General features: G+C 33.1%; 1 protein-coding gene and 1 long non-coding RNA gene across 2 annotated transcripts; one reads left to right on the plus strand and one right to left on the minus strand.

The window, feature by feature from the left end:
* The first annotated feature begins 3,595 nt into the window (after positions 1–3,595).
* LOC112790073 (cationic amino acid transporter 8, vacuolar) lies at positions 3,596–7,225 on the plus strand. Its single transcript, XM_025832299.3, has one exon. It carries the CDS (start codon positions 5,086–5,088, stop codon positions 6,871–6,873), a length of 1,788 nt encoding a protein of 595 aa, XP_025688084.1. The 5' UTR covers positions 3,596–5,085; the 3' UTR covers positions 6,874–7,225.
* A 591-nt stretch (positions 7,226–7,816) lies between these two features.
* On the minus strand, positions 7,817–13,995 carry LOC112790075 (uncharacterized). Its single transcript, XR_003196494.3, has 4 exons — positions 13,321–13,995; positions 9,795–9,917; positions 8,802–8,857; positions 7,817–8,035 (listed from the first exon to the last, which is right to left on the minus strand). It is a non-coding gene; the product is annotated as an uncharacterized lncRNA (long non-coding RNA).
* Between the last annotated feature and the right edge of the window lie 7,144 nt (positions 13,996–21,139).

Below are 21,139 nucleotides of genomic sequence, written 5' to 3' on the forward strand. Positions count from 1 at the left end.
TGTGTTGATGCTTACAAGCACTGTAAACTACACATTTTTATTGATAGTACTCACTTGTATGGTAAATATGGAAGCACTTTGCTTATGGCTATTGTCTAAGATGAAAATTCAAATATATTACCTATTGCATTTGCAATAGTAGAGGGAGAGACGAAGGAAGCCTAGTCATTTTTTCTAACTTACCTTAGGCAGCTTGTCACACCTCAACCTGGCATCTTGGTAATTTCTGATAAGCACAAATCAATTGATGCCACGTTGAAAGCTAATGGAAGTGGTTGAAAATTGTCGCTTCTAGGTCTTTTGTGCAAGACATACTGTGGCCAACTTCATGAAGCATTTCAAGAACAAAAATTTATGCAAGGTACTTGTCAATGTAGCATATTCAAAATTATGAAGGGAGTTCAGTCACTACTTTGGTTAACTGAGGGAAGAAAACGTGGCTATTACCAACTAGTTAGAGAAAATGCCACAATCAATCTAGGCACATTATGCTGATAAAGGTCATAGGTTTGAGGCATGACCACAAACATATCTAAGTGTTTCAATGGTGTTATGAAGGCCACATGCAATCTACCAATCACTACTCTTGTCAAGTCAACATACTTTCGTTTGGGTGAGCTGTTTGCAAGAAAGGGCACCGAGGCTTAGGCATAAGTGGGTGGGGTTGAATTTTCGCAGATACTAATGAAGGAAGTTGAGTTTAATTGCACATCATCACCATGAATATTTACCGGGTTTGATCATTCTAAGTCATACTTCACTGTGGAGTAGTTGGTAGCAGTACTAGGATCTAGACAACAGAGTTATACCAAGTCTTACTCGATGAAGGTAAATGCGATTTTGGATATTTCCAAGCTCTTCATATTCCTTGTCGACATGTTCTAGTAGTGTGCTCCCATGATAGACTTCATTGGAAGGATTTTGTGCACCGTATGTATCGCATGGATACCGTTTTTATTTATAGAATGGAGTTTAGACCGATTAGTCATCAAGAAGACTGGCTAGTATATAATGGACCCAGTATTCGGTCCCTTAAATGATGCGAGTGAACAATTATTTAACCATCTGATGTTTTATAACATGAAAGTGCTTACAAAATAAATATTAACAAAATAACTGAAATAACATAACAAAATAAATCCTAAATCCAATTACTAATAGCAGCATATGATGTTTCATTAAGTTGTCTGAAATAATGTAACAAAATAAATCTTAATAACAAGTATTGCTAAAAATATACACCAAACTAAGCTCAATGTCGACCACCGCGTCCACCATGCACTCGTTTTTTGTGGTGACTCACAACAACCATCTATCCCACAAGCAGGAGGATGGATCTCCCTTTGTCCTCTACCGAGTGGTGGTGCATCAGCAAATGGTACATCAACAGGGGACTCCATCTGCGAGTGGTGCATTGGCGGGGACTGCATCAATAGGGCGTGCATCAGCGGCTACTCTATCATCCATATATGGCATCATGTCTCCCCTAAGAGTCTCATATCAGAAAGATCCTGACAACGAATCATCATCCATATGTCTTGGGGCATAGAATGATAGTGGCAGGTAGGCATGCATCTATGTGAAATGGGGTGTAGTATATGCAGGGCTACCATATATACGCATGGCATCCACAGGCGCATCCAGAAAGGACGGTAGCTAATAAGTCAGATTTACATATTTTAAAATTTTTCAGAGATTATTTTAAAACTTTTTAACTCTTCGAAGACGGTTTTGTACTGATTTGTGCAGATCGCACATGTAGACACTTAACAGTCACGCGTGGAAGTTAATATTTCACGTCAGCAGTCGCTGTTAGTGACTAATGGAAGAGGACTGTATTATCTAACAGAAATAAACATTATGGACTGTTTTGTGTATTTTAAAAATTGAAAGACTAAAATGTCTAATTTTAAAATTCTTAGATATTGATTTGGGTAATTACTTTATAAATTTTTTTGGCTTTTAAATTTCTTGAATAAAATTTATTGTGAAATTGAGATTTTAGAAAAAATAATTTTGTATTAATGTAAAAAATTCAATGTCTTTTGAATTAATATTAGGACAATTTACACATTTAAAACAATTGGAACTCAAATTTACATAAATACAACATTCTCAATTAGTTTACATTTCGATTCTAACACAAATTTATGTAAATCGTTATAGGCTATCGAATTTTTAAATTTTTCATGTAAACTGCCATACCCTTTCTGCGGATTACGTGTGAGCACTAGTAAACATAAACCGCTGCAGCTTAAAGAGGATTATGCACAAAAAATGAAGTGCAGAAACCACTATATAGTACCATAGATTATGAATGAATTTGGTGACGTAATCTGCAGTAGCCTGCAGTAGATTACGTATTAAATATTTTTTTAAATAAATTAAATATTTTAAGTTAAATAATTTTATAATCTTGTATTAAATTTTTTATAATAAAAAATCTAAAATTTATTTTGTTATCTAAATAAAATTTAAGATAAATAAAAATAAAAATAAAAAAATTATACATAACTTACGTAAAATAACATGTGATATTGATATATATAATGATATATAGATGCATAGTAAGTACTAACTATTAAAATATATGTTAACCATGTTGAATTAATTATAAATCCTATTTAAATAACTTGATGTAAATTTATTTAATCAAAAAGTCCAAACATATGTTTTATAAATTTTAGAAAAATGTTAGGACCATTGTTAAAATATAATTTTGTGACTTATTTTAAATATAATTATTTAAGGTGACAAAATGATTATTATATTATATCAGCTTTTTTAAAATAGGTAAGACGTGTATGAATTTTTAGATTAAATAAATTTACATCAAGTGATTTAAATAGGATTTATGGCTAATTCAACATAGTTTATATATATATTTCAATAGTTAGTATGTATGTATCACAAGTTATTCTAAGTAAATTATGTATAAATTGTTTATTGTTATTTTTATTTATCTTAAATTTTATTTAGATAACAAAATTAAATTTTAAACTTTTTATTATGAAAAATTTAATATAAGATTATAAAATTATTTAATTTAAAAAATTAATTTATCCAAAAAATATTCGATATGTAATTTATAATAAACTATAACAAATTATGTCACCAAATTTATTCATAATCCGCGATATCTTACAGCGGTTTTAGCACTTCAATTCTTGTATATAATTTTCCATAGGCGGCGGTGGTTTATGTTTACAAGTGCTCACATGTAATTCGCGACAGAGTACGACAGTTTACATAAAAATTTAAAAAATTCTGTAGTCTATAACGATTTGTATAGATTAAAGTTAGGATCAAAATGTAAATTGTTTGAGAATGTTATATTTGTATAAATTTAAGTTCTAATTATTTTAAATGTGTGAATTGATTAGTTTAAAACTTTAAATAGTTTAATTATTTTTTCTCTTAAATCTTTTACTTTGCCTCCTCAGAATCAGCAGTAGAGACATAAACCATAATCCATACTCTAATCTTATTCATAGTTAATATATGCACAAAGGTTAATAAATTAAAAGCACATACAACAGTAAATAAACATAAAAAAATGGTGAAAAATCCAAAGTTTACTTTGACAAGTAAAAATCTAATTTTTCATTTCATAGTATACCTACATAATAAACAGATTATCAAGTGAAAAATAAAGCACTATGTTAACTGTACCATGATAGATGAAATTAGAACAAAATTTTTATCCAACAAATATAAGGAGAAGAAAAATTTGAAAAAGATAGACCAGAAAAAGTAATTATGCAAGGACTTACTAATGGTCCATGGTCCACGGCAACAACGAGAACCCAAAATCAGAAGACAACGTGTGATGACTCCACGATGGTCCACGATCTACGGTGACTTGGCGACGATGAATACCCAAAATCAGAAGGCGTTTCAACGAGTTGTTTCTGTTGTCGGCAACAAGGCAAGAGGATCGACGAGACACCGGCAAGTGTGAAAGAGAAAATACTCAAGTGAGACTGAGAGAGACTCTAGTGGCAGTGAGAGAGAAGAGAGTTTGAGTATGAAATTTGAGAGTATGAAGATGGGTTGAAAGAACCAGTAAAATAAAAAAAGTATTTTTTTTAATATTTTTCAGTTTTTTAGATATGTTTATTTTTTTTTATATGAACAATGATGAAAAATTAGTGTTTATTAAAGTAAAATTTTTGTAGTGTGAATGAATAATTACGTGTGTTTTTGTTTTATTTTTTACATTATTTAAAGTTTAAAATTATAAGATTAAAATTAATTAAATTCTAAATTTTGATTAATTTAAAAGGATAATTTTTGTTTCATAAAAATAGATATTTAAATTTTTTTATAAAATTAATTTTTTTTAATATTATTAAATTATAAAGATATTTTAATAAAAATATTGATATAATATATTTTTTTTTTAAAAATTAAATATTGATATAGAAAATATAATTTATATATCATTTTGTTATTTTTTTATATTTTTAACGTATTGTATATATGAATTTATCATTCTACAGAAGAAGCAAACACCTATCACCTAGCTCTTAAGTTTTAAACATGTGAAAAATATTTCTCAAACTAATTACTTCTTTAATGTTTTAGTTCGTTACAAAATGAACGTATCTAGACAAACGTGTGTTCCGATACATTAATATTTTAATCAATCAATAAAATAGAAAAGTGAAGTAGATATAAAGTAGTCAAAATCCGTATTTTCTATAAATATCTTTCAACATTATTCTTTAGCAAATTTTTTGGTGTCAATCAGTTTCGTGTGGAATTTGCAAAAATTACTTTTTATAGTAAATTTTAAATATTTAAAAATAATTTAGTTTTATATTTTTTAAATTAAATATCAATTTTTATAATTTTTTTTAGTAAATTAGAGAATTATATATAAGCAGGATATCACGCAACTTCTTCTCATTTATCGGTGGAAGACGGGTGGGCTGCTGCCTGCTGGTGATACGGGGGTTGTTGGTTGTTACACCTTGCAGTTCAAATCCCCAGGCTTCCACTCCCCTCTCACTTTTCATTATTCATCGGACAGTTTCTCCCAACTAACTCCCTCTACCATCTTCGCTCAACTGCTACGCCGGAATGGAGGAACCGCCACCACCGCCCACCTCCGCCATCCCCAACGCCCGCACCCGGAGCTACTGGCGATGGAGTAAGCAAGACTTCTTTCCGGAGCCCTCATTTCAGAGCTTCACCACCTACCGGGCCGCCCTTGCCTCCGCGTGCCCCCGTCTCAGGGATCGCCTCCTCAGCCGCTCCTCTGACAACAACGAGCTCAACGTCCTCCCTCAGGCTAGCGAGAATCCCATGCGCCGCTGCCTCACCGCCTGGGACCTCACCTGGCTCGCTTTCGGCTCCGTCGTCGGCTCCGGAATCTTTGTAATCACCGGCCAGGAGGCCCGCACCGACGCCGGTCCCGCCATCGTTCTCTCCTACGCCATCTCTGGCTTCTCCGCCCTCCTCTCCGCCCTCTGCTACACCGAGTTCGCAGTCGACGTCCCCGTCGCCGGCGGCTCTTTCTCCTTCCTCCGCATTGAGCTTGGTGACTTCATTGCCTTCCTTGCCGCCGGAAACATCCTCCTCGAGGCTGTTGTAGGCGCTGCCGGCCTCGGCCGTTCGTGGTCCTCTTATTTTGCCAGTATGATCAAGAACGATCCGGATTTCTTCCGGATCCGGGTGAATTCCTTCCAAGAAGGGTTCAACATGCTGGATCCAATTGCTGTTGTCGTTCTTTTTATCGCCAACGGTGTTGCAATGAGCAGCACTAGGAATACCTCAATCCTGAATTCGCTCAGCTCCATTGTCACTACGCTTGTTATTGTGTTCATCATCGTAGTTGGATTTGTTCACGGTAAAGCCTCAAACCTGACGCCATTCTTTCCTATGGGGATGAAGGGAGTGTTCAATGCTGCTGCGGTTGTGTATTGGTCTTATACAGGCTTCGACATGGTGGCAACTATGGCTGAGGAAACCAAGAACCCTGCCAGGGATATACCCATTGGTTTGGTTGGTTCCATGTCGATGATCACGGTTATTTACTGCTTGATGGCTTTGGCGCTTGTGTCAATGGTGAATTACACTCAGATCGATGTAGATGCGGCTTATTCCGTGGCGTTCGTTCAGATCGGAATGAAGTGGGCTAAGTACCTTGTGAGTATCTGTGCATTGAAAGGAATGACCACAAGCTTGCTTGTTGGGTCAATGGGGCAAGCAAGGTATATGACACAAATTGCAAGGTCTCACATGATTCCTCCCTTCTTTGCACTGGTTCATCCCAAAACTGGTACCCCTGTCAATGCCACCTTGGTTATCACTTTGCTGAGCTCCATTGTTGGGCTTTTCTCAAGCTTGGACGTTTTGTCCAATGTCTTCTCCATTAGTACTCTTTTCATTTTCATGCTCATGGCTGTCGCGCTTTTGGTGAGGAGGTACTACCTCAGGCAGAAGACGTCCCAAGAGGATTTGATGAGGGTTCTTGGCTGCTTGTTCGTGATCATTGCATCTTCTGCCGTAGGGACTGCTCTTTGGAACGCCAATAAACTGGGTTGGATTGGGTATACAGTGGCTGCAGTTGTGTGGCTAATAGGTACATTGGCAATGAGCTTCCTTCCCAAGCAAAGGACTCCAAAGGTTTGGGGTGTTCCGTTGGTTCCGTGGTTGCCTTCTCTGTCAATTGCTACCAACCTCTTCTTGATAGGCTCATTGGAACCCGACGCTTTCTGGAGGTTCTTCCTTTGCACTGCGTTTATGCTTCTCTATTACATTTTTGTGGGAGTACACGCAACTTATGATGTGGAGCATCAAAATAGCCAGGATTTCAAAGATGTGAAGCCAACGGACGAACCCAACCACGCTCCTTTTGTCACATAGTTTCAGAGTTGAATGGCACTAAGAATTTGATGTACAGAAATAGCACATCCTCTACATTTTTTCAAGAAATGTCAGAACGAGTTCAGTCCTTCCCTTTGATGGCAACAACTATGCTGCAGTGGTAAAATACAGTTCATGTCTTGCCCAATTTTCGCAATGTGAATATTCGTTTTTTCCCCTTCCGGACATTTTTAAATATTCTTGCTTTTGTTGGATAATATGTGCTTATTTGGTAGGGTTTTTTTTTTTTTTTTACAAATAAGTTAAACGCAATATTTACTAATATATGTAATTATGTGAGTATTTATATTTTTTTCTAAGATTACACATCTCGAGATACATGTTTATTTTTTACAAGGAGTCTATTCGTACTTTCGTAGGCATATTGTTTACACGTAAATGAAATATAGTGAATAGTCTTTTTCTTTCCTCTAAAAGATTACAATTTTAAAAAAATAAATCGTAAATGATGCAAATGTTAAAGTAACTGCCAACTATATGTTTTATTTGACAAAAATGAACCAAATGTATATAAGTATATAAAAAAATTGACTAAACATTTAGTTTAGTTTGTTAAATTTTTTGTGGTTATTTTGTTATTTACACCTTTTAAAGTTCATTTTGTTAAAATCATAATCTTTTAAGAATCAAAATGGTAATTTACTTGGCAATTTTTTTAATCTATTTAAAGAGATCCACGTAAGTATCTATCACAATTTACTCATTCATCTTGTCTCTTTATCTTCTAATTTACTCATTCACCTTTAAAACGCATTTTTTTCATAATATTTTCCATAATGTTTTCCAATCCTCGAGCATATTTTTCATAAATCTATTTTATTTTGTTTTCTTAATCTATGCACAAAGGAGCTCATATATGAATATATAACAAACCATAAATCATTCTATAACCAATATTTTAACTTCAAAAAAAATACAACAATGATTTCAAACTCACCAATTATCATATAAAATATTTTAAAATAATGTTCAAACATTCAATACATTGTCCATGAATAGATAAAGTGCTTTTATAGTCCGATAAATACAACAATCATAAAAAACAGAAGACATTCAAATGAATGAACCCAAAAATGAACTACATGTAGTGTGTATGAGTGTGTTGTGTGCGTGTGTTTGGTGCATGGGCTGTCTAATCCACCTGACCAAAAAAACAAAAAACAAAAGACATTCAAATTAAAATTCTTCATACATAAATGATTGTAGTTTTGCTCCCAAAAAGGGCATCATATTTGAATCTTACACTCCATTAATATGGTTACCCTTCAAAAAGAAAATAAATAAAATAAAATCTGAGGCAAAATTCACATTTACAAAGGTTAATAGATATATCACATTTGTAGGATATAATAAAATCTACCAAGTTGAATCAACAACAAAAGCACTCATGATCGAACATAGATGATTAAAAATTATCAAGAAGAGCGGAAATTAATATTTCTTACATCTCTAATTCATTGTTCAAGACTTTTGAGGTGAAGTTGAAAGTTACAAACAATGAGAATAGCTAATGCACTTTTGATAACCTTATTTTATAGTGCACTAAATTGTTATTAATAGATGCAACTACTAAGCTAACCTCTTCTTTTAAAGGAACCATGGACTAACCCTAATGAAAAAAGATTGTTTTCAATATGTTTTTTTCTGAAATCAAACACATAAAAACAAAAAGAACTAGTCTCCATCTCAAGACATTATTCTTACCAAAGCAGCTCAGGAATAAATCATCTATACTTATGCAACTGCCTCATAGTGCATTAGCCAAAGACTTTTTTTTGCAAAGAAAAATATCTTTATATCAATTGATTTAGTTAAATGAATTAGACTCAACACTTACATGAAGTAGCCTCTTTTTACTGCCAAGAAATATTAAAGTTGTTAGTAGCTTGAATTAAAGAGTTTCTTACCTCTGATGAACATGAATTAAAGTTCAGAGGTTTTTTTTATCTTGCCAACTTTTTCTCTGAAACATCAAATATAAAAATAAAAAGGAAAAAAAAGGGAAGAAAACAAAGTTAGCCTACACAGAATGACAAAAGTGACTAAGAAAATCATGGTTTTAATAGCCTCCACAAAATGTATATATGAAGTATACTGAGTATGTAAAATAATGTTATTGAGATATTTTATGAAATCTTACGGGATTAAACATGATTTGATTTAAGCTTTCTAGCTAATTGAGATATTATATGTTCTCGTTAGATTATCAATGAAACCAATTATACTGTTGGTTCTTTGGCTTTGGATTGCAGTAACGGGAAGCAATTAATCATTTTTTCTCTTGAGGCTAATGATATTAATAGGAATTGTATATTTACATGTAAAAGTATATATGTAGATATTTGAATTGCATACAAAACCTAATCACTAACATAAAACTACATTGAATAAGTGGCTGATGAACAATCACAATGATGATACAGTTTAATCAAACATCAATCATGTGTATGAATATCCTTTACAATTTTCAATTTCTAGTTTATTAAAACCCGAGTCATAGGCCAACTTGATGACAACCTGAAGCTTATATCACCAAAATAAAAAGCTAGAAATCAAACAAAACAGCAATATCTAATGGCAGAGAAGAATAGAGGAAGAAAATAACAATTTAAAACTATTCCAAGACATCTAGCTCAAACTATGATATGTTATTCTACAAAGTATTTTATTTATTTTTAAAACAAAAATATTTAACTGGTCCAGAACCTTATATAATCATCCAGAGATAACAGCGTATTTCACCATATTCATCATTAAGTTGAATTAAAACTAATGCAAACTGCAATTCAAGTACCAATGCCACCAGTTTGGGTCTCTCACTCATAGATCATGAGTTTATCAAATGAAAAAATAAGTCTTAGATACTACTGACCAATATAGCAAGCAGTATCGATACCTACCAATTTGATTGGAGACAATGCAGGTTCCTTGCCTCTTCAATGAGCCAACTTTTGCTCCCTAAAAGCTCAATAAGATCCTCAAGAATGCTAAACGCTAGTGACATGGAATTTGCATCATGGAATCTGCAAATGAATTTTGTGATATAAATATCTCTATTAGTATCAAACACCAAAATGCAAATATATAATAGTAAAGTAAACTACAAATTGATCTTCCAAGAAACGTAAAATTAGAGACCAAACAGCCAATTTATAATTTTCTTCTGCCTTTTCAAGTAGTAAACTACAGATTGATCTTCCAAACAGAAGATACAAATTCTGATTCCATGAAAAAATGCTACAACTTGCACTAACCCAATGGCAAGGAAGAATATGGTGGAAAATATTCAGTAGAAGGCATTTTTGTTTAAAGGAAAACACATGTTCATATATGGATTAGTGCAAAAAATTAATTTATGAACAAAAAAAATTACTAATTAATCTCTTTTTATTATATTAATATAGTTAATAGAAGACAAACACAGTAAGTTATCCAATAACAAAATGTGATGAAATAGTGGAAGCATGTATGTTTTCATGCAAAGGTGTACTAAATAGAACATGATATATACGTCATGATGCTAAAATGAAACAGCAGAAGCATCACATAATATTTTTCAGTATCTCTTACAAAATTGTGATGCTTTGAGAAGCTTAATGAGAAAGGGAGCACAATTTTAAAAACTGGTCATAGACTAACTCATACTACAAAAGTTGGTCATGAGGTCGCAGATCTAGATAAGCAAAACATTTAATCAGAACTTTGAAAAAAATCACTAAGACAGTTTTGAACATAATGTACGTAGTAATCACATCATGACTTATCTCCATCTGAAAGATAAAATAAATAAATAAACATCATCGGCCACCCAGAAATAAAATCTAGACAACATAAGCATTAAGGCCAAAAGGATGAACGAAATTTCATGTCAATAGAAAATGCCCCATTACTCTCCATACAAAACCAAAAAAAAAAAATTTTTGTATCCAACTCCAGGCTCCAGCTAGACAGAACAACAATTAAAAGAAATTAAAAGAAGGGTGAAGAAAAAATCTATGAAATAAGAATTCTAAAAGTAGAGTTAGATCACTAACTTTCTACCATAAGACCACTTTCACTCTGACTTGCAGGACCAGACACCACCATAAGCCGTACCTTTCACACCATCAACCATTTTATTAAGTCTTTCTTCTAATTATTATAGCTACAGAAACAAAATGTGTCCTAAATTACTAATTAAAAAGATTTTACAACTGTCTTCAATTTGCATTGTCCAACAATAAAATTGGTAACTATAATAAGAAACAGATTACATATTTTAATCTATATAATTTATTCTTAATGAGATGAAATGAGTATGCGAGATTGTTACAGTGTTACTCTTGCTAAAAAACACGAAAGGATAAAAATTTTTAGCACATATATGCATATAATCACCGAAGGATGAATCTAATGCATGCTTTGAATTAGTTATTTTTGGAAGGGTGTGTAAATATAGCATTAAATAGAAATAGTTGAAAAATAACAAAACACACATTATCAACACCTTGAAAATCATGTTTAACTTTTAAAAAACTAATTAAGGAAGAGAAGCCAATGCAACAATTATATAAATGGACCAATGAAAAAATCAGGTAATTCCAAAAACAAAATTAAAGCCAGCAAATAATATTTACTCTTGTTTTTATCCCTTATATTATTTGTGTACTATTTATTACAAATGCTAAGTAATAACAAATCAATATAAGTTTCTTCTCCAAAACTGCAAAACTGTCCAGGCATCCATTAGAATTAGGGAGGTTATTCTTGCTTATGGCTACTTCCCACTCTCTCAATTATTGGTATCTTTTCCATTGAGGTGGCTGAACAGAATTAAAATTTAGATATAAATTTTCAACCAAATCATAATTAAGCACGCACATCAAACCTACCATATGCCCAGAAGAAATCAGATAATCATGAGAAAACAAAATGTAAATTATACACACCATGACCCAATTTTAAGCTAATCAATTTAGAAAATAAACCCAAAATCTTTCAAATAAATAGGATCACTTAAAAATTGGCAATATTACATCATGCAGTCATATCTCAAGGTCAACTAAAAAATGCCAAACTTAGAAATATTGGCTGGATGCAAAGACAGACCCACACTTCAAGACCCAAAAAGAGAATATACATCAATGAGATAGTTATTCATCACTACAAATGCATTACACGCATTGACTATGCAATGGCTCCCTATACAACTGCAATATTAACCTCTCTTCCCCTTCCATTCCCTTTCCCTTTCCTTCCCCTTCCCCATTCCCCTTCCCTTTCCCTTTCCTTCCCTTAAATCTGAAGCATTCCCAAAGACTCGGAAATTATTCCGTTTTGCTAAATCAGGGTTTAAGGAATACTTTAACTTTTTCCAAGACGTTGCAAAACGAAATTAGTCAATCAAAACTCAATTACTTTCAAATTCACTAAAACTCCTCCAAATGTAGTTCTTAAATCAAATTCAAAACATAAGTCTATTCATATTTAAATTGACCTCAAAAACACAATACTTTTCTTAAATAAAATAAAATCGAAGATAATTCTTTTCTAAATAAATAGAACGCAAAATATAATACTTTTATTAATAATTAAAACTCAACTTAGTGCTTCCATAACTCAAAATCATAGCATAATTCATTCTTTTGATCTTTTCTTAGTAAATCAAAATCAGAAAATACAATTTCTTAAAAATCTAAATTTCCCTAAATAAAATTTTAAACAAAGTCTTAAATTTTATAACGAAATTTCGGCACCACTCCCCCTAAAACTCGGACTTTATCACCCTTCTCAGGTCCCAACTAAACCATTTTCAAATCAGATCATTTCCAAAATCAAATCATTTTCAAAAGATCAAACTCATTTTCAAAACTCTAGAAAACCAATTCAACAACAGCCAGTTTAACAAAATCAATCAGCAATTCAATCAAACAAACAGTCGTATTCATCCAAAACAGGCCAGACAATTCATAAGACTTACATAATCACCAAAAATATATTTCTCAATCAATATCCATTTATAACAATCCTGAAATATAAAACAAGTCTTTAGATAAACCCCTCCCTCGAGAAGTCGAAACCCAAAAACCAAACACGTCAAAGGAACCTTTTTCTCTCGGCCCACAATCAGCAGTAGCCACAACAACAGCTCCGCTTACTTTCACAACAACCAAAACAACTTTAATTGTAACATGCAACCTCGGTAACTCATTCCTAAAACATTAACATCACGAACCTTAATAATACATGGTGAATGTTATGGTGCCTATCACATTGTCCTAAGTTACTAAAAAGAATAAATAAATAATATTTAATAAATTTTACATAATTTATTTTTTACCTTAAACATTTTATTTTTTTTTAAAAGATAAATTAAGCAATTTAGACACCATAACAAACTCGGCATAATACATAACAGAATATTAACGCGAGCTTTCTAAAACTCACCATAATACAAACATGCAGTGACGATAACGTTCCCGGAAATTCAAAAGAATGAAAACTCGAAGCAAGAACCTTGCCGGCGGTGGATCTCAGTGACGGCACCGTTCTCTGGCGACAGAATCTCGGAGGCGCATCTTCAGCAGCGGCGACGGAGCACGCGACGGCGGCTGGGCGCGGCGGCAGTGGCAGAACCGGCTTCTCCCCTCTCGCGCACACACTCTCCCGTCGGTTTCTCTCTATCTTCGGCTTCACCTACAGATGACGGCGACGCGGTGAGGACGACGACGGCGACGCGGTGAGGACGACGACGACGCGGTGAGGACGACGACGGCGATGCGGTGACCTTCCCTCCTTCTCTCCTCTGCCGCGTGGCTTCTTCCACCTTGCTCGACAACAACGGCAACGACGGCAAGCTCGGGGATGGAGGCGGCTCCACAGAACGGCAACGACGGTTGGGCAGGGCGTGGCAACAGCGGTGACGAGGCCCACCAGCTCCGGCGCGCCTCTCCTCTCCTCCTTCCCCATTTCCCCCCTCTCTTCTCTTTCTTTCTTCAGCTGCTGCTGATGATTTGTGTGTGTGTTGAGTTTTGTGTGTGGTGTGTTTGCTGAAGGAAAAAGGGTAGCAGTTAGGGTTTTGGGAAGAAAAGGAAAAGCGTCTTTGAGTGTAACTAGGTTTACGGTTTTAATTTGGGAATTTCGGAATTAATTTAGATTTGTGTTTATTTTAATCAAATTATGATATAAAATATTAATTTAAAATTTAATTAAATTTTTAAATTTTTTTATAAATATTATTTATGATATTAAAATATTAATTAATTTTTAATAAAAAATTTTAATTAAAAATATAATATACTATATTTAATTTTTTATTTATAAAATTTAAAATATTAAATTACAAAAGAATTAATTATTTAAATCTAATTATATAAAATTTTTATTATTTTAAAATTATTAAACTTTATAATTTAAATATAAAAAATAATTTAATAATTATAAAATTAGATAAAAATTCTAATTTAAATAGTCAAATTTCATTATTTTTAAATTTTTAAAATTTTAAATTATAAATAAAAAATACTCAATAATTATAAAGTTGGATAAAACTTTAATTTTATTTTAAATTTAATTTATTAAAATTTATTTTAATTATTTTTAATAAAATAATTTTTAAAATTAAAGCTGTGAATGAATAAATGATTTGAAATTATCTCGTAATAAATAATTTTTTTTTCCAAAAATTCTGGTCTTATAATTTACAGCTTGAAATGAAAGGGTTTTTTCTTCAATCAAATCTATCGAATTTGGTTCTTCGATAGCTAATGGATCGATAACTCGAATAGAAAAAGTGATGGAAATAATCGTTGGCTGAACAGGTAATTAAGCTTTTTAGGTCTGAGGCATATAATGAGAGATCATTTTGTTGTTGAAAGAGGATGAACGTAAGTAATGATCTTCCTCATTTTCTGGATCGATTTGTAGTATCAACACCAAAAGAGTTTGTTGAATGGTTCCTCTAGCTTTTATCATAATAAAGGTAATAATGAGTGGAATAAAATGAAATCGATGAGACTAGTTTTGAATTTAGTTAAAAATTATACCTGGATAGACCTTCTGGGCTTGAGATGCGAAAATTGAGAAGAAGTTTTCTATGAATCATTCAAATTGGAATCGCTGGAGGAAGAGGAGGAATCTTTCAAATAGGAAGGAGTTTGTTTATTTGAAGGTTGGCGACAGAACTTTTGCTAAATGATTGTTTTCTAAAATAAGGATAAGGAGATTTAATATGAGAATTCTAGAAAAATAAACAAAAAAAAATTAACTAAGTTTTTATGTTGGTGGGTTTGGTAAGCTTGGTGGAAGTTTTTTGTGTCTTTTGTTTTTGTTGTCTCGAGATTTCAATAGCTTCGATCTTTTTTTTTTTTAGTCCTTTTTGGGATGCTTTAGAGATACTCGGAGAAGTCTTCATAAAGCCTTTCTTTATTTCATCCAGTGAACGGTTGTATCGAGAATAGTAATTATTCCACCATTCAACAAAAGATTTAGTGACGAAGTCACTATAAACAAAAGATAGAGGAGAGTAGCGGTTTCGATTATTGTCACTGATATCAAGACATTTTTTAACATTCTCCTTTAGTTTGAATTCTATATGGCACAAAGCTTTATCTTTCGGAGGAAAAAGAGTTGGGAGAGCTTGTGAAAAACTCATTTGTCTAACAAGATAATGGGGGGCATGGAGAGTCACTTTGAACTGTTCCTTTTGGTATTGAAAAATTTTCATCGAGAACACTTGAACAGCAAAAAAGTTAGCCCAAATTGTGTTGTTCAAAACGTTATCATAATCATCATTGGAGAAAAGGAAACGTTGAAACCAAGACGGGCCACATCTTCGATTTGAAAAGGGGATAAGCATTAATTCCTTAATTCAAAAATTTTTGCATGAATAGAACTTCGAGAATGCTTTCGAAAAGAGCTCTTCAGTTGAGTGTGCATCTTTGAAATTTGGTTGAAGGATAACTAAGTGAAAATTCTCAATGCTTAGTTTTTTTGAAGTTGTAATTCTTTCGTGTTTCATGTGTTTTTTAAAAATGGCATTTAAGCAAAATTGTAGAAGTCACTAATTACTCCAATTCATCGTATAAATTTCCTAAGGACAATTTGACAAGATTGAACCTATGCCCTTCATAAAGTAAGGCGGCCAGCGGGATAAACAGTTTTTGTATTGAGATACTTCTCGAGCAGAAGATAATAGCGTTTAGCCAGTGTATAAGAAGGCTATATTTTCATCGTCCATAACAAGACTGTCTTCTTTACCCATATTGTGTTTAATAAAGTCTCCATAAGAGTTCTGCTGGATTATGTTGTAAGATTTGGTGGACTTCATATCAAATGTAGTTACAAGGTTGCCCATCAAAAGTCCAACATGACAGCTACATCGAAGAGTTTGGGACCAACCATTTCATAGGGGAGGTAAAAATTATTTGTAGTATTGTTCTAGAAACAAAGCACAGCGTCATTCATCCAATGGTGAGTAGTTAGTGTAAAATGTGAAAGACAAAGGAGTTCATGTATGCCTTGAGTTTTCCAAGTTTCGCCTTTTATAGATTTGAGTGTGTGGAACCAAGTGAGAAAATCGACAGTCTTAAAGGAGACATTGATATTGTTTCGGAAAGATTTTTTTTCCATCAATAAAGAGTGCAATGAAGAGGTTTTGTTTGATAAGAAAATCTTCTCCCTCGACACTGAAAAAGTAATGGGCATTTTTCTTGGTTTGTTCTAAGATTTGCAAATGACTAACAAAATAGCAAGCATCATCTTTGATCATGAAAGGAAAAATAATTTTTTTGTCGTTTGTAATGTTCTCGGGATCTTTGATGACAATATCTTCGAATCGAGATCGTATTTTCAAGTCAAACTACTCGAAAATTTCAGTTATAATTTGTTTGTCCTTATTTTTTACTGTTGATGTTTCTGGGATTTTGGAAGAAGCCATTGATGATGGAAAGAAAAAAATGAGTATTAATTTAGTTTTGGGCGAAGAAGGGTGCACAAGAAATTTAAAGAAAAATTGGCGTGTCTATTAGAAGAAGATGAATTTGAAAAAAAAATGAAATGTGAAAACGAAGGGTTTATAAAGAGAATTTTGCGAAAATTTTCAAATTTTGAAAATAAAGAAAATTCTTTGAGAAGGCACAGCTAAAGTAGAGAGAAGTTAGTATTAATGGAAAAATAGGCTTTCGTGGATGTTACTTTTGAAATAGTGGAAACGTGGGTAATTATGAGTCGTGTCTGAATTAATTGTTTAGTTATGGGTCTTAAAATTTTGAAGAGAAATTAGAATTGAGAATTTTACTGATAGTTTGATAGACACATCAATACTAAAGAAGCAATTTGTTAGTCAAAAATAAATAAGTTTTGAACTTCGAAGTAGAAACTTTTTTCATGGAGCTTATCAAGGATGGCGTGTTGACAAAGGAGTGAATTTCGGTTGATAAGTACTCATCGAGGAGGAATTAAGTAATCAAAGAAATGAAGAAGTTGATAAGTGAAGTTAACTAATGGTAGTTATCCACATTGTGCAAAAGAGCAGAAACAGTTACTTAAAGATTAATACACGTGGAAGTTATATTTGAATTTGATTGGCCAAAGACTTATAAATAGGTGAAAGTTCGAAGAAAAAAAAGGTTGGAATCTCATATCAGAAAACACTCTCACACATTCATATTCCAAGCAAATTCCTTAGTCTGCTAAGAGCTTTTTTTTCTGTAGGGTTATTTCCATGTTTTTTAAATTTCCTTTAAATTTCTTGCAACCTTTATTTTTCTTGCAAATTTATCTTTCGAGCAAGTTATCCTTCGGTTTTCTTTTAAGATTCGTCACTTTATTTTTGATTTCAAAGTCATTCGATCTTGTCGAACGCAGTTTACTACTTTATTTAAATTCAATGTTACTTTTTTTAATTTCAGTCATTTTACTTTTCAAATTTATTTTGTTTTTCTTTTAGATTTTATTTTGTTGTTTTGTTCATTTGGAAGAACCTTTTGATGCACCTTCAAAAACTGGTACTCACAAGAGAAGTAAGTTTCGCTCTCAGATCACTAGATATCGAACTACTTAGATTTGCTAAAAATCTATAAAACAATGGGCTGGTTTCTAAGAAAATAATGTGTTAAGTTTAAATGGATAGTTTTAAATTACGTGATACGCTTAGTTGCTTATTAATTAATGAGTTAAAATCGGCTATTTCCCTATTATTTTGAAACCATTTATCTTTTTTATTATTTGAAACTATTTATCTTCCTTATTATTTGAAACATTATATTTTTAAGAGTTTGTTACTATTTAAATTAGGCGAGTTTTCCAGTGTAGATATTAAGATTTCATCTACATGTGTAGATAAGTGTTATCAGTTTCTGAGTGCGACAAGTGTTGATAGGGTTTAAACATTTTCTGCACACTTCAAGGTTGTTGCATCCGTCGCGGATCTGAGCTCCATTTAAGGGTCTGCCGCTGGTCAATGGGTTGCTGCATGCACAAGGCGGGATTCGAACCCCCGACACTTGCTTAAGCGGACGAGTGAGCTGACCACTCGACCAACCCAAGTTGGTTTACAATAATTAGTAATTTATCTGATGATAATTATGCCTTGGTAATATGGACTTCTTTTGTATTGTTTATTGTTTGAAATGCATAGTGAAGGTTGTAGTAGGCTTAGAGAAGGGGGTTGAATTTATGCCTTTCTTTTAAGTTACTGAAATGACCCTTTAAAGCAAACTTTAAATTTCTGATTCTGTTTGAACTCAGCAACAGAAAATTTATCAGACAATTTATTTTTGTCTCATGAATATCAGAAAACAGAACATAGCAGAGAAGAGAGAAGCTACACCAGCATGTATCCTGGTTTGGTTGCCATGTGCTATGCAACCTACGTCCAGTCTCCTCCACAACAATTGAGGAATTTTCACTATAGTTATAAGTATGACATATACCAATTCCACAGGATTGACACAATCCTTTCACACTCAAGTTCTAACCTAACTTGACTTTGGCTAAGCTAATACTTAACTCTTCACTCTTAGTGCTAACCCAATTAAGAAAGGAATACCTCACAGGTACAAGATACAAGACACAAACATACCTAAAGAAATCTAAAAATAACTCTAGACTTTTCTCTCAAGTGTATCACTTAGCCTCTTTCCACTCTTGGCTTTTACTTGAGCTCTCTCATTATGTCTTTTCACTCAAGAAATTACAGAAAGATAAATATTGAAAAGTAAATTACAATATGTAAAACATGAAGCTGATTGACTTCATCAACAGCATCTTTGCTATGTGATAAACCAGATTTGCAAGCCTCTGATTTAGCTCTTCAATATTGGTCGAATGCTTCTTTGAAAGAAAGCATTATTCAAGTAGAAGAACTTCTTCAGGGAACTCTTCACAGAACACAACTCACCAAACTTCGGTTTTCTCTCATTGCCTCTAAATGAACAGAAAATCTTCTTTTATCTTCTTGCATGTTGCTGGGTTCTTCTTCCTATGTCAACTTATTGAGCACTGTGCTTCACCAACCCACAAACTCACTTTTTTCTCATTAATCCTTAGAGTAGAAACTTTGCTTCTGACCTTCTCTTATTGATCGAAAGCCATAAAACAGCAACCACAAAAGTCTTCCAATGGTAAACCGAATATGAGCCATTGAGAAACTACCTGATCCCCAAAAATCACTTGTGACCGTAGATACACAGCAGTGAAGAACAGAAATCAACTTTTCTTTGTATCCCATTTCGGACTGAGTAGAGAATTGGAAAGAGGAGAAGAACATATGATGCATGCATAAGAAAATGGGTTACCTTTTAACTTCTGATGTTTTCTTGATGTGGTTTGAAATGATTGATTAGACCTTACCCTTTCTTGCCTATCCTTCTCTTTCTTCCTTCTTCTGTGAATAGCTTAGGAAGTAAGCACTTTCTCTTACTTCTATGATTTGACTGAGACAGAGAAAAAAGGCCGTTGCTTTGGAAGTAAGATGGAGGGATTTGCTGAAGTCAAATCGGGCTTAGATCGGGTCTTAGTTTGCTTGGCCCGCCTGATCTCTTGTTTTGATTTTCTTTGGGCTTCTCTTTATATTTTAGCCCACCAACCTTGATTATAGTGTTTCAACCACTTGAGCTGCTTGCTTTTATATTGGGCTGTTGCAAAAATTCATTTTTGCCTGCAACACTTAATCTCAAATAATTAGCAAAATATAATTATAAATAATCAACATTTAATTATTTATTTTGCATAATAAAACAATGTTTGTCATCACTAATTAATTTAGTTAATTTCTTAACTCAACAATCTCCCCCTTAATGATAAACATATATAAAACAAAGATCAAAAGGAAATGAATTTAAGTAAGATTAAGAAACTTTCCTTTGAATGATGTTAATTGTTTTCATGTTGCTCCCACTTTCCTTTTCAAGAGTAGCTCCCCCTGGATTTAGCTCTTTCTTTTTTGTTCCTGTTTACATTAAACTTACAAAAAGAGCTGTACATAATGTAACTTGACTAAGGGATACTACATAACCAGCAACACAGATTCAGCCCAGTATTTATCATATCATGTCAGCAGCAAAAATAAAGTATCAAGAATAATCATGGGGAAACTAATAACATATGAAAGCAAGTTCCAATTGTTATGTCAATACATTCCCTGCAGCAGCACAGTTACAAAACAAAAATTATATGCTCAACACTATCATCAGCAGCAATAAGAAATTCACAATTAAATAAAAAAATTCAGTAGCAGCAAAAGTCAATTCAGCAGCTATTACTCCCCCTTTTGTCATCAAGGGTGGAGCATAAGCAGGATCAATGAAAGCAGCATCTTAGATCCTGCAATAATGTGTTAGAGCACAGTCCAAAATATGAAGTAAACTAAAATTAAGTGCAGCAGTAGTTAGAGTATTACAGCTATCCAAGACAACAAAAACTAGTTCAAAAGTAGCGAAATGAACAGAATTTCATGAGACAAAAAGAGTAGACAGCAGCAGCTTCATGAAACAATCCTAGGCATCTGAACTATTTTCCTCCGAATCAGCTTCCTCTTCAACATCAGTGGCAGGATCTTTATCTTGGTTAAGATTGTCAATGAACTTCATAAACACAGCCACTCTATCAGTTGATTTTCAGAGGAAATTCTCATGTTTGCTGGCTAGCTTTCTTTGCTCCTTGCTCATGGAAATCATGTGATTAGATTGGAAGACAAACTCCTGAACAACATCCTTGACAACATTCAGCAGAGTAGATTTTTGGCCTGTAGAGATGGAAGTACCCT

The sequence above is a fragment of the Arachis hypogaea genome, chromosome 3, assembly GCF_003086295.3.
Source record: "Arachis hypogaea cultivar Tifrunner chromosome 3, arahy.Tifrunner.gnm2.J5K5, whole genome shotgun sequence".
Lineage (NCBI taxonomy): Eukaryota > Viridiplantae > Streptophyta > Magnoliopsida > Fabales > Fabaceae > Arachis > Arachis hypogaea.